The sequence below is a fragment of the Micromys minutus genome (genome assembly GCF_963924665.1).
Source record: "Micromys minutus genome assembly, chromosome: 21".
Lineage (NCBI taxonomy): Eukaryota > Metazoa > Chordata > Mammalia > Rodentia > Muridae > Micromys > Micromys minutus.
Window position 1 is genome coordinate 45,828,909 of NC_137956.1, and position 15,340 is coordinate 45,844,248.

Below are 15,340 nucleotides of genomic sequence, written 5' to 3' on the forward strand. Positions count from 1 at the left end.
TGGCAAAGAACACCACAGGAGACATTTTCTTGTCCTCTCTCACAGGAATACATCGGGCTCCAATAAAGCCCTCTGGGGGGCTTTACAAAATACATCATGGAGAGAGGGGCATGGGAAAGATGCACTGGGAATGTAAAAAGGCTTACTTCTCACATACACACACACATACACACACATACTCCAGTCATTCATATTTGAAATTGATGGGATTTCATAGTGGACCGCTTGGAGAATAAAAACAAGATGAAATAGTAATAACAGATTGTAGCAGAGTTATGCTGAGCAAGTAGAGGGGAATACACATTTTTATTTTGCCAAGCAGATCTATGGTAAAAAATAAATTATTCAGGTTTCCCTTCTCGGTGATGACTTTGACCCCAAAAGTGATACTGAACTAATTTTAAGTGGTTACTTGGATGGACCCATAGAGATGAAATTGGGACTTTCCAATGACTGCCAATGGCAAACTCTTATTGTCCTAAAGTCACATCAACTAACACACTAACAGATAAGCTAAACAAAGTCTCCCTTCTGCTTCACAATGCAGTATTAATGTGACAGTTATGGGACTCGTTTGGTTTTTAATTCTTTGGTTATATATCAAAGACCATATCCACTCTATTCCCCTGATCCATCTCTTCTCCAACTCCCGTTCAACTTCATATTCTTTTTCCTTTTATATTATTTATTCTTCTCATTTCTATAACTTACTGCGAAGTATTAGTACTTCTTGTTTGTGAATGGGTGTAAGGCCATCTGGTGGCATGTGTGCAACACACCAGGGACAATGTTTTTGAAGGAAACAGACTCCCCTCTTTAGCAGTCACGGATTCCCTTAGCTGGGGATGGGGCTTCATGAGCCCTTCCTTCCTCTGGGCCAGTAGTTTGAATTGCCTGATCCTGTGCATGTCTTGTGGAAGCAACCACAAAAGTCTTGATTCATGAGTGTAACATCCCTGTCATGGTTTGAATGTGCCCACGGAGATAAACATCCTTCCAGCTGATGCTGATATTTTGAGAGGCTTCTGAATCCCGGAAGTCGCTTCCAGGAAGTACATAGCATGCTTCCAGTTCTGGTTCCAGGCTGTTCCTTGTTTCCTGATCTGAGTATAAACAGGCACCACATTCTCTGGCCACCACATTCAAAAGCTCTCTGATCACCCCCAGTGTGCAGCTTTCTCTACATAATGGACTCACCTTCGAACCAGGTGAGGCAAAACCAATTCGACTACCCCCTTAAACCTCTTCTCTTTAAGAATTTGGTCCTAGCAATGAGAAAAACACTAGGATCCAGCCCCATCTTATACTCCGAAAATGCTTTGGCTTAGTGTATGGTTACCAGACACCAGAGGACCACCAAACAGTCTTTACTACAACATGGAGGCCTTGGCAAGAGAGAAGCTCTGGCTGGCCTTGCTTGCAAGCCCTCCCCAGAACACAACTTCTGTGTGATCTGCTGTAATCGAGTTTTCATCTTTGGAAAAAATTCCTCTTAATCGGGTAAGTGGTAAAAATGAAAGAACCCTTCCTTCCTTATTTCCTGAAATACTGCTGGATCTTCCCAGAGAGGAAATTCTGTCATTTGTCTGACACTCTTTCTTTTGGTATTTTGTTCATATACAAGTGAATGCTGGGCTGAAGAAATGGCTGGGCACCTAAGGATGCTTCTTGCTCCTGCAGAGGTCCTGAGTTAAATCTCTAACACCCACCTCCAGTAGCTCTCCATCTCCTGCAGGTCCAGCTCCTGAGGATCAATGCCCTCTTGCAGACTCAGTGGGTACCACTCTCATGTGAGCATGCAGACACAGACACACACACACACACACACTAAAAATACAATAAATCTTCTAGACATTGGATATAAGCACATTTTAGTACTTATGCATTTTTTGCAAGTGTTTTATTCTATCCTATCTTATATTAGAATTGTGACTCCATATGTTTATTAGAGTCAATGATGGCACCAATAATTTTATGCATAGGAAGATACTTTGAATCAAAGCAGAGAGGGTTGCTGATGAAGTCTGCTCGCTGAGCATTAAGTTGTATTCACTGTCTCAACAGGGACTAGAGCAACGTGTACCTCTGTCTTTGGATCCAGCCTGTGATATAGCCATGTTGCAGAAATGGTTTCTTCCCTGTAGTAGTGAATACTTCTCTTTTTAGGTTCTTTCCACCTGATGTAGCATGCCTCAGTTCTGGACAGTTACAGAGGTTCTCCAGAGCAGGTGATCTAACAGGGTCTGTGCCCCTTAGAGGAGCCGATATTTGCCTGAGGGGCAGTTCTCTGAGAAAATATGTGAAGACATTTTCACATTTATAATAATGGCTGTTCTGCCAGTGACTTCCAATTAGGTAGTTACCATAGGAGCCAATAAAACCAAAGATAAGAAAAGCATTTAAAAGTAAGATCAAGACTATTTTGCTACAATCTTCGTATTTCCTTCAATCCCATGGAAGCATATAAAACTCCTTTCTTCTTGTAAATAATGCTACAATGGATCACAGTCTAATACATTCCACTCTGTGTGCATGTATATACATGCATGTGTGTGTATACATGCATGTATGATGTGTGAATGTTCATGTATATGTGTGCACATACAAAGTGTTTCTGAATGTGACTGTGTGAGTGTGCACCTGTGCAATTGTATATGTATGTGTGTGTGTTTGCATGCATGTATATGTGTATATTTGCATGTACATACATGTATATGTGTGTATTTGCATATACATGTATGTATGCATGTGGCTGAGTGTGTATTTGTGTGTGCATGTGTGTGTGCCTAAGTCAGAGATCTACTGTCTAGAGTTGCTTCTCACCTTTCACCTTGTTGAGATACGGCCTTTGTTCCTACATCTGATACTGCACTGTATACTCCAGGCTATCTCACCACAGGCTTTGAGTTTATTCTCCCATGGCCAACTCTTATCTCACCACAGAAGTGCTGGGATTACAGAAGTGTGCATCTGGCTTTGTACATGGGTCCCAACATTGAGAAACCAATGGAAAGTTTTGCCTCATCAGGAACTAGGATGATACTTGGTGATAATATCTAAGAAGCAGATGGAGATACAAATGACAGGGCCCATGGCTGGGCATGGCTTTGGATATAGACTATAAAGGTTTGGGATCCAGAAGAACGAAAGATGGCCGGGGTTCCTTAGAAAAAGGGGACAGACAGTGTGAAAAAAAAAAATCTCAGAGAAAAGACTGAAAGCCCGTGGAAGAGAAGGGACCTAGAGAAGGTTCTGGGCTCAGTTTCTATCAGTACAATTGAGAGCAGTAAAAGCAGAGCCTGGCTCCTCACTGTGTTACAGTTCTCAGTGGGGGACCTTGCTAGATGTTCCCTCTTTCATTTATATATCAAGCTTCTTAGAACAATTCTTGTGGTTTTATAACTAGATCATTTTAGTATTCTCTCTCTCTCTCTCTCTCTCTCTCTCTCTCTCTCTCTTTCTCTCTCTCTCTCTCTCTCTCTCTCTCTCTCTCTGTGTGTGTGTGTGTGTGTGTGTGTGTGTTGTGAATGCTGATGCATACTTGTGTGCAGGTTGGATTGCCTGCTTATGAGGGTCAAAGATAAACCGCAGCTGTCATTCCTCAGGACACTGTCCACCTTGGTTTTTACAACAGGGTCTCTCACTGGTCTGGAAGATGTCATACAGGCTGGTTGGCTACTTGGCTCCAGATATCTCTCTGAGTCTACTTCCCCAGCATGAGGCTACAGTTCTGAGCCACTTGGCCTGGCATTTCCTTTCTATAGTTTTAGACCTTCACGTTAACAAGGCAAACATTTGCTGGCTGAGCTCTCTCCCCAGCCTTAGGCTATTTTCATCTCTCTTCTGTGATTTCATCCATTTCTAAGACCTTCCTGCTTCAAGGACTTCTTCATTATTTCTGTCATACCATAATGAAGAGGCAAGTTTTAAAGTTTCAGATTAGCTTCAGCACACCTTTCTGGACCACCACAGTTCCAGGAGAAACTTCTATCTTGTGAATGGTTTGTAGCCAAGCCGACTCTGCAGATCCCTCTGCTCAGGCAGCTCATGTTCTCAGAAAGCATCTCCTTGATGCCCATTGTTTCAATAGGCTAAGCCACCACCTTCAAATACTATGCTAAATCCCATGGCAGCAACAGCCTGTGCTCTCTCTCCAACTCTCCCCCCCTCCGCCTGGCAATGTTGTCTTTCCTACTGACCCAGACAGACTTGAGGAGATGTAGGCTCTCCTAAGATTAAGATGTGGTATTCCACCTCTGGCAGACCTAATGATTTATGATTTGGAAAATGGGAACATTTTCCTTCACTCAAATGGCACAGTGTAGGACTTGCAATGAACCATGTCTTTTGTCCAGGTGTGAGCTCTGGGGTGTGCTCTAGAATCAAAGCACTCTACAATAGCATTGTAAACAACTGAGCTAGAGGGAAAGTCAGTGAGAACACACAATTTGGAGTTAGTACTAACGCCATCTTGGACTAATGGACATGTCATTGTGCAGATGATACCTATAATTTTGAAGCTATATATTTAACAGTTTATGAGTAAGCCAATCCAATGTCTAGATTTCACTCTTATGTGGCCCAGCAAAATAGTTATTGATCTAAACACAGTGATCATGACTGTCCTTAAACTACTGATGGATGATTAACTATAAAATAATTATCTTGTTTTGATTTCTAATAGTATATACTCTGTAAATAAAAAGCAGACAGGTCAAGGTCATTAACCCCACCTCAATCTTGGAATGGAAACAGACAGTTAGCAAATGCTCAGAGCCAATGCAAGCCAACCAAAGCCATGCAAAGGGAAGCAGAGAGATAGAAAAGCAATCCGATTACAGAGCAGTTTTAGAGAGGCCACAGTATGTGGCGTAACAGTCAGTCTTGGTTTTTGGAGGCAGGATTTGAAGCTAAATAAGAGGCTACATGTTTCCAGACAGATGAAAATGAAGAGCAAAGATAGAATTAGCTGAATAAGTCTGACCATGACCTAACTCGAATGCAGAAATGCTCCTGGCCAAATACTAGGCATCATTCAAAGTTGACCTCAATGGAGACAGCTAGGCAACTAGAGACACAGGTGACTGAGGAGCAGTGCTGAAGATCCTTCTACACCCAATCTTCCTTTCAGACCACTTTTGAGATACCAGAGGATTAGAAGAGATGAGCTAAGAGAAAGGCTTAGAACTATGGAAACTTCTGAGGAGACAGAAGCAATGGTAGGAAATGTCTTGCTGAGAGGCTATACACGCACAAAAGAAAAGTATGTATATATATTTTCTTTGGTGGGGATTTGGAGGCATAGACTACTTAGAAAAAAAATAGATGCTGAGAAAAACGAGGTCTACTTACCCATTCTGTAGGGCAGCTGTGGGGTCATAGGTCAGAGCCATGCCAGCCTGCACAGAAGAGGAGAAGAATAGGGGAAAAAGATAACTCAACGTTTTTATTATTGTGTTAAAATATTGAGTTCAGGAAGTTCGTTTTCTTGATTAAAATCCACCCCCACCCCATGTATACAGAGATGTTTCTTTACCCTTCTTGCCCCAATGGGACAAGCTGAACTACTCACACACCAGAATTCGCTAGTCTGAGTTGGGAGTTTAAATTATATTATTCAAATAGAGCAAGGGATGATGAAGCTTGGGTGATTTTCACCTCTACTTCATAAACCATTGCTGGCTAATGTGGTTGGCTGTAGCTCTTTTAGCAGTGATGGGAACAGCTGAATATCCCATGCTATGAACAGAGGAAGGCGCCTGTATCCTGGATGGCGCCTGTATCAGGTCCTTGAGATGCCTCCAACCTGAGATAAAGGGTAGTAAGAAGTATTGATTTTTAAAGATTCTATTCAGAGGTGTGTGGTTAATGAGTTCTAGAGAGTTCCTCTGATATATTGCCACCCCCTGTCCTACTAAAAATCAGAAGATAGGGAGATTGTTCACATAGGGTGTGGAACATTCTGGCCCCTATGGCTAATGAAGAGCCAGTCTTATTCTGTCTTTCAGTCTAAGGCTACTTTTAAAACACAAAATGAAAGAAAGGAAAAATTACATGTCTGTAATTAACGGCAGTTTCAGGAACGCAAAGGAACTTCACTGTGGTACTCTGTAGCCGGGGATCTTTGTCCCTTCCTCTGCCACTGACTTTGATCCTCATGGTGAGTCTATGAAGTAGGCAGAAGCAATCTCTCTCTGTCTTGTCACTAAAGACAGTGGAGACTGTTAAGGCCAGTGACTATCTCAAGCTCACAAATCTATTGTTACCCTTTAACTAAGGGCTCCCAGGCCTTTTTTCTCTGGACCCTCAGCTACTATAAAAGAAATGAAAGGCACTGTCCTGTGACAGTGGATCTGTAATTCTGTCTTTCACAAAGGAAGTTTACCAAGCACTCTAAGCTATCAGGAGGCACAGGGAAGTACATCCTGTATACTCATCGACTAAAGAGACAAATTTTCCCATTCACCCCGCTACATGGAAATCAGAGACAAAATGACTTTGGCTACTCATCAATTACATGGTATAGCACTGTGCCCCAGAACCTGTAAGGGGGGACCACACCCCCAACTGACTCAGAACCTCATCATGCCATCTGATAACATAGACATCTATCTACGTCATGGTAACTTTCCCAGTAAATCCCTCCATCAAAGAGAAAGTTCATCTCAACGTCTCTCTTGAACCCTAAAATCTGAGACCTTACATCCATGCCTTCTGATGTGGGATCTCCACTGCCCTACTGTTATGACATTTGCTTGGGGCTTCAGGGAAGCCTGGGTACCAACTCTACTGGGGTAGAGTCTTCCCTATGCTGTGCAGACAGATGGCCTTGGGTGTCCCAGGACCATCTGTGTGGTTAGCACATGTAAATAGAAACAGAATGTTGAAAAGAATTGAAAACAGCCCAAGTTATCTTTAGATTGATATGTTTGCTTTTACTTTAAAATTACTAAGTGAATCCTATCAGTGTGGTTTTTCTCTGATACCCTGCCACAATGACATGATTTGTAACCATTTGGATAACTGGCTATACATAGGAACTCCTGAAAAGTTTTTATAGCTTGCCGTGACTTCATAATTACTTTAAAATAAAGAGATAGGGCATACAAGTGAGTGAGCTTCCAGGACGTGTCAAGGTACAAGAAGAAAAGCATAAAATGTTAAAGAAATGCAAGACTATTTGTGTTTGAGTTTCTTACTTGGCTACATGGTTTAATCCACTTTCCCCATCCAGTTCTTTAGAGCTAATGCACATGTAACTGAAAGAAATGATCTCATGCTCCATGGGCCTTCAAGCTTGCGTATCTCATGTTAACAGACAATGCTTTTCATGTTGTGATTTGGATTGGAAAGAGGGACTAAAGCAAGCACAATGCCTTGGGTGGTCAGAGGTGGTGTGATGGGGGAGGAGCGAGGTTGGCAAGTAGACTAAGATGTCTGTTACAAGTCAGCAAAGGTGCCTGGGCTGGCTCCACTGAGGAAGCTACCAAGCACCCTAAGCTCTCAGGGAGGAGGGGGCACGTCCTAGGAGATAGATACACATTAGAACATTTAAAGTGACTAACAGTGTCCCTTCCCTGATACATGGGAATCAGGAACATCTAGCCATTGCAGGGAGAGGTGCCTGGGACAAGAAACATCACCTACTTCAGGATTTTGATGCAGTACTTTAGGCTGTAAGGGACAGTCTCTGGTCACATGCATTTGAAACAGGATAGGTAACAAAGTAAGGCAAGGATTAAACAAAGGGATTTGGGGGTTTTTAGCCAAAGACTTGGCTGGGTGTCACCGTCCAGACACATAGGTTGGCTGCACCTGGAGCCCGTCCTGCACGTGACACACTGTTGAGTTCTAATGCTAATACGCCCTCAATGCAAAGTCTGCATTCAATTTCCCGTTGTCTCTTCCCACAAAGACGAGGAAGAAATTGATTTCACTGCTCCGTCTAGCCCCCTTTAGACAAAGCTAGAGGCATGAAATTACCATTGGGTAATCACCAAATATGATGGCATGTTGACAAACTCCAGAGTCACAGGGAAAAAAATAATGTAAAATATCTTGGAACAAAATAAACTGTCACACCAGATATGTGAGACAGTGACACTTAATCCTGTTGTCGACCTTCAAAAGGGCTCCTGACATTCCCAGAGTTGTCCTGTTTCTCTGCTGATGTTGTTTGCACGCTAATGGCATGAATAACTTATTTAAAACAGAACCAGACACTTACATCTCTTCTTAACAACAGCTAGGCTTTGCTTTGGGATTTCAGCCACAATGGGGGCATTTCTAGGCCTCCTGGGGAAAATTGTTTAGTGTTAAATATTTTAGAATATTCTAAATATTTTAGAAAAGAAAGTGAACTATTGGATAGGATAGTATTGTTGTTTTAGAGAATTTTGCTATGATGGTCAGGCTGTCCCACAACTTGTGATTTTCCTGCCTCAGGCATATGCTACCAGGCCAGAAAGAAGGTAAACATTATTTTTAATAAAATGAGAAATTCTCTGAAGCAGGTGAGAAGAATGAGCTAGGGGCTGGATATTAGCTAGTCACATCTGAACAACCGAGTAGATGGTATCAACAGGTTCTAATTATAGATGGTGCCTATAGCATTTATATTAGGAGCAGGTATGAGTGAATCCCTGGTCGAAAACACTAATTCTTATCTGGGAAGGAGACTCCATGACTATCTCAAAGCCAAGAAGATAGCTGGCTGGATAGTTTTTTTTCTCTTTCCCTAGGTTTATCTTGACACATGGCGGGTGTGCCTAATCATAGACATCATTCTAGAGACAGTCCGAAGAACTGCTGGGCTGCTGTGACCAGATTTAAAAACACTTAGATGTGTCCCACATAGACCACTTTAGAAAATTCCATGCTGTGGATTAGATAAACACGTGTTCAAGAAATTAGGGCGCCAATTGAAGACTTTGAGGGGATTCTGGACTTGTACCTCACATAAGCGTAATTTTCAAATGAAATTTGAGTGCATCCCTTAGGGGTCCTGTTTTTATTAGGAACACTTCCTCTTAAGAAATCAGAAGTGGACTCAACTCTCAGCAGAACTTGTGAAACCCTTGGCTGGTGGCATACACGGGGAGAGGGGGGTGATCACTGGGAGTGGAGACAGCACCAGACAGAAGCCAAGCGGCCTGCCTGAGGTGCGTTGTGGTTTTGGCTCTGAAGGAAAGAAAGAGGGAGACCAGCAAGACCTCCTGTGCTGGAGGACCAGCTGCTAAACATCTCCCGGCTTGCTTCAAGAGGGCTGTCGGGAATCAGGCAAAAGCAACACTGCAGATTTATCACCTTCAAAGTAGCAAATGCAGCCAGGGAGCCAAGAGAAGTGAGTTCTTTATGTCTGATGGAATCAAACTGAGAGGCACCATAAAGCTGATGTTTAGGCGTGGTGTCATTCCTGAATTTCTGCTTCTTGGCTTCATCTAAAAATGTTCCTGCCAGAGGATATCTACTTTTTATAGCAACAGGGAAGGACAAGATAAAACAGGATTGAAGAGATCTCAGGTTGGAAAGCTGATGACGCTTAAATCTTTCCAGGAAGAACTCGGTGGTTAAATGAGAAACTGGAAGATGCAAATGTACATATGTGTATGTGTGTGTGTGTGTTTGTGTTTGTGTGTGTGTTTGTGTGTGTTTTTGTGTTTGTGTGTGTGTTTATGTGTTTGTGTGTGTGTTTGTGTGTGTGTGTATGTGTGTGTGTGTGTTTTGCTTGTTCCATGGATGTATCATATGCCTTGGCACTGGAGTGAGAGCAAATTGTGAGTCACCATGTTGGTGGATCGAACCCAGTTTTTCTGCAAAAGCAGCAGTGTTCTTAACAGCCAAGCTGTTGCTCCAGTTCCTGGATTGTACTGTTTTAAACTGTGATTTAAAATAAATATGTCTCTTTCTGAGTTCCTTTTTTGGTCGGAATTTAGTCACAACAATGAACGAAGTAGCCTGCACAGGGAGTTTGTTTTTTAATCTCAATCTAAATGTCTGAATTTCACGGATTCTAAGACACCATTTTGACTTTCTCACATCTTAATATCTGTGAAATTAGGATTCCCCTAATAACTGCCAGCATTTCATAGTGTGTCAAGTCACTTTTCTCTTTTTAGTGGCGTTTAAAATAATATAATAGTTCATCTTTAACCAATGGTGTTTTACAGACAAGGGTGTAGCAAACATACTGTCCAAACACTATGACATGGGGCCCAACCATGGAAAATACAGAATTCTGAGGCTACAGTGGGCAAGCCCGAGGAGCTAACAGAGCAAAGGTGGCTGGCAGATTGATCCAGATCCTTCTAGGATCTTCTGGGTTTAGTTGATGCTGCCTGGAAGTTATGCGTGCTTAGGCATTGATGGGAGTGATCTTGAGGCCTGCGAGCAACCTGGGATTGCCAGGACATGACAGCAGTTCTAAGAATAGCTCTGTTGACTGATGTCACACTTAGCTGTCATGGTTTCCTTGTTCAATTCAGTCAGAGGACATGGAGTTCAGCCCTCAGCCTTTCTTGCTGGAAGTGTGCGCTGTAATATTCCTGGCCTCAAGCCACATCCAGGCTGCAGACACCTAACCCTTCTCCCAGACATTAATTTATGTTTTTTCCCATTTTTCCCTTGACAAGATAGACTAGGCAGAGGTCTAGACACATCAATTATATTTTGTGCAAAATTATCATATCACGGGGGGCTTAAGATTCTTATTTATTATCTTTCATCATTACACATTCACGTTGGGCTCAGAAGCTTCAGGAAAGGGCAGTTGATCAGACTGAAATATATTAGTGCTCAGAGGCCAAGTTATTGAGGCTTCTAAAATGAGAAGGGCTTCTCCTTCAGACTACTCTCCCAATCTCCGATGCAGCCTTTGCAATAGATAAAGCCCCATCTGGAGAGCCAGTCAGCAGACCTGACTCACCACAGCAGGGGTATGTGTTTCCACCTCCCAGGGCTCAGACAGACTTGCCTACAGTTCAAGGTGAAGAAGACTCTTGGTAGATCCTGGCAGGACAGGAGACAGCTTAATTTTTTTTCTACCTGGGTCTCATGTGCTAGACACTTTGTGATAGGTGTGAAGGAGTTAGTGGTAAATGGTTTAGACAACATCTCTACATCTTTAAAACTGGTCTAAGACATCCCAAGTGCAGACAAGTCCAACTTCGATTTCCAGCGGACTCTCCCATGTTTGATTTCACTGGGATCGGAATCCAGTTTCTCCTGAGAGTGTATTTGTGTTTAGTGTCTCATGACGACAGAGTTCAGAACTACAAAGTCAGTCAAAGACTACCTGGTTCATAAGACAAATGCTGTCTTCCTGGACTCATGTTAGACTCTTCTCACATTCCATAAGAAGGGTGGTACCGAGAGGCTGACCAAAGCATCAGGAGCCCTAGTAGTATCTGAAACACACCTAGCTGAAGGTAGGGAGACGCTCGATGTGGAGTCTTGTGTTCTTCAGTACTAATGATGTCTCAAAGCAGACACCATAGGGTCATGCCGGTAGCCATTAGTCATAACCCAATGTTTTCAAGAATCCCAGAAAAACATTCTGTCTCCATGTAATTCCCCCCATTCTCTCCCCCCAACCCCCGCTACTTCTCCAGGTTGGTAACATGCTGGCCAATCAATCTATTACCATCTGTGTGCTGCTGAGAAATCAAAACTTTATCAGTGTGGCTCAGTGACTTTCTCCTCATATGCAGATGAGAAGATTGTAAATAATAGGAATAATTCACTATTAATAAAATTGTCTAAGGCATGCCAATACTAACATTGGGTCACAAGTGTGTTGGTCTTTAATCTTAAACTAACTTGTCTCTTTGAGCCTTACCAGATGGATGGAGTAGAATCAGAGCTATGCTCAGACTTCTGGGGTAACTACTGTGTATCTATCTTTTTTTTCCCAATTTGTGAGGATAGATAATTCACTATAAAACAGAGTCCAAATAAAGGCAGTATGTCTATATGTTGTACCATAATTTGCTGTATGCAGGAAAATTATGTTCTAAGTTAGTGGAATGGACAAAACCTTAACCAACAAGCTATTTCAAGCTATTCATGCTCAACAGAAATGTCCTAAAACAGCATCAAGCGGTTTATGTTTTATTCCCTAGTTATATGTTTTAAGTTATTAGGAATACTGAGCTTGCTCGCACTCTAGTGCTCCCAAGAGCATAAAAATGTAGGGTTGGGTTCTTCTAGTGTCTGGTCAAGAGATTTTCATTTATAACAGGTACTCTTGCCTTATGTGTACTTCTAGCTAAAGATACATTTTTTTGGTTATTTTAAACATTTTTTATCCACATGTATATGTGTATGTCTATATGTGTGAATGACTATGTGCACATAAATACAGATGCCTATGGAGACCAGAAGAGGGTATCAGGCAAGGTGGAGTTGCAGGGTGTTGGGAGCTACATGGGTCCTAGGAACTCTGCTTTACACTGTAGAGCCACCTCTCTGACCCAGAGATAGCATTACTATTCTCTTCCTCCTCCTCCTCCTTCGGACGTAGACTCTTAGTACAGACTGGTCTTCTATTATCTATATAGCCAAAGATGACCTTGAACATCTGGTCTTTTTTTTTCTATCCCTCCTGTGGATCCTGAGGCTCAAATTCAGGTTACAGGACTTGTAGGAAAGCAACCTTGCCTGCTGAGGCATCTCACTCAAATCAGAAGGACGTTGGATACTGATTCTACCTTGTCATGACATGTAAAATAGCTAAGTTAGTAATCCATCTCCCTTCTCTTTAAAAGTATGAGTTATACAATTTGTTATCTCTCAGTGGTTTTCATGATTTGTAGTCTTTTCCATGGTTTGTAGCAATGGTTTGGTTTTATTTTTCCTTATTTATACTTTTCCCTCTCAGTCCTCTTTCCCTCTGCTAGCCTGTGACTCTTATGATTGCATGACCTTCAAAGAAAAAGAATTGTCTAAGATTCTTACAAACACCTAATGGTTCAGTGTTAAGTAATGATTTATGATTTGGAGAGCAATGTTACTAGAACCTTAGCACAATGTGGAACAAAAATAAAATATATTAATTTCTAGTGTTTAATATACTTTATATCATAGGTCAAAAACTACAACAGCATTATATTGGCAGCAGATTTTATTTCTATTATTTAAAAAGTAAACACCATTTCACATGCATTTAGAGAGAGAAAGTGTGTGTGTGTGTGAGAGAGAGAGAGAGAGAGAGAGAGAGTTTGTGTGTGTGTGTGTGTGTGTGTGTGTGTGTGTGTGTATATGTGTGTGCCTGTGCATGCACAGAGCAGAGCTGGATTTCAGCAGACCTGAGTTATGCAATGGCATCACACCACTACAGTTCAGTTGTAGTTTGTGATAGCATAGCTAGCCAGGCACCAGTCACTAAGTTGCACCCTGGTTATTTCCTGTGCTGTCTCTAATCATGAACATGCACCACCAGCTGTCGAGATCCTATGGGAATGAAACATGGTGTTGACCCACTTAGGGACCTTGCCCAGAATCATTTCTCAGCTCAGAAGTCATGGAACATATGACTTAAACTCTAGGATCTGTATCCTTAGCCTAAAATAATGAAGAAAAGCATCACTGAAGACTCTCCTCTGTCCATAACATATGCAAGGGATTCTTACTCTACCCTCCTCAGGGAAGAACAGAGGTTTCAGAGTTGGCACACACAAAGCTCATGATGTTCCTAAACACTGTTCCCCAGGGTGCCTCAGCACAGGACAGAGAGACTTCCACTGGAGGGGGCAACATGGGGCTTCTTAATTCTGGGAAACACTTTGGCTTGGAAATGATTGTGGACTGACAACTCCATGATACATGCTGAAACCCAAATGGTTAATATTTAGGAACAATACAGCTATAAACAATGACCCGGGGCCACAATGATGACTCTGGTGGTTTTTATTACAGTTTTGATGTTTGTGTACTTTGATTTTTTTTTTTTTTAAATGTCACTCAATTTGTGTGTATTGTGTTCTGTTTTGCTTTTGGAGACAGGGTCTCAGCTGAGACTAAATGCTCTTGCTGTACTTGCAGAGAGCCCAAGTTTTGTTTCTAGCACCCACAGAAGGTAAGGTGGCTCACCATTCCCAAGCTCACAATTACTGCAGCTCTAAGGAACTCTTCCCCTTCTCATTGCCTCTGTGGGTATCTGCATTGCCCTGGTTTTGTGTGTGTGTGTGTGTGTGTGTGTGTGTGTGTGTGTGTGTGTGTGTACGTGTGCATGTTCCTGTACCTACCAGGTGAAGTGACACTGAGTGAACCGATGAAGCCTGGGATGACAGGGCTGAAATTGATCACCTGATGTCCAGTCTGCCTGTATTCACCTTCGTTCGACATAGAAACAAACACAAACCAGCCAAGCTGCAATGCACAACTCAAAAAGAAAGATGACTCATCATAAATCTAAATATGTGCTGTAGCCCCGTGTGATCAGTGTGGTTGCTGACCTTTCTTGAGATCCAAGAGGATATATTTTTTCTCAATCATAAGTGAGTTTAGAGTATATGATGACTCAGTATTTTGAGACTGGGTGTTCGGAATTAAGTTCATCAATGCTGCCTTGGCCTTGTAGTCTAAAATAGCACACAAATTGCACTTGGCCACAAAGCCTGTGCATCCTTCCTCTACTTGGAACCAAGGAAGAGAAATCCTGTTAATATTAGCTTTTTATAAACAGGGCTTATGGACAGAGGACATTCTTAACCATGACTGAAAGCAGACAACATAAAACATAGTTCAGGGTTCCCCATTATACCAAATGACTTTGCTTAAAACCAACTGTGATAAAATAAATAACATTAGCTCTCCTCTCTCTCTCTCTCTCTCTCTCTCTCTCTCTCTCTCTCTCTCTCTCTCTCTCTCTCTGTATGTGTGTGTGTATACAAGTCAAGGCTATTCATATATATTCATTTTATTCATAGGCCTATATCTTGACTAATAGAAATGCATTGAACTTAAATATCTTCAAGAAAGGATGTCTTAAAAAGTCACACCACTAGCTTTCCACCTAAAAGATAAAAGCATACGACACACCCAAGTCTGTGTATAAATATACATATATAGTATAAATCGAATTTTCTCCTCTGGGTTCACAATGCTCCCTCTAAGAGCCAAGACCACCTAACAACAACTTCAGCAGCAGGCATTATAAGCCTTCTTTTCAGTTGCTGGTCAGGGTTCCATTGCCTTTAGTTGCACCCTAGAGGTAGGAGGTAAGGCCTTCTTGCTGAAGACAGAGTACACTTCAGACAAAGAGCCCAGGGGATCCTGAGCTGGAAACATCATTTCTAAGAACTAGTCTTCATGGTACCAGAAGGTTTCACATAGGCTTCCA

At 42.0% G+C, this 15,340-nt stretch overlaps 1 protein-coding gene across 10 annotated transcripts in view; it reads right to left on the bottom strand.

The window, feature by feature from the left end:
- The window catches only part of RBMS3 (RNA binding motif single stranded interacting protein 3), a gene marked incomplete at both ends in the record, with an annotated part of 720,124 nt that overhangs the window by 94,622 nt on the left and 610,162 nt on the right, over positions 1-15,340 (bottom strand). For all 10 annotated transcript variants that reach the window (XM_080934840.1, XM_080934835.1, XM_080934844.1 and 7 more), the window contains one exon: positions 5,353-5,399. In XM_080934840.1, the coding sequence (XP_080790966.1) occupies positions 5,353-5,399 (47 nt within the window). The remainder of the gene's footprint in view (positions 1-5,352; positions 5,400-15,340) is intronic.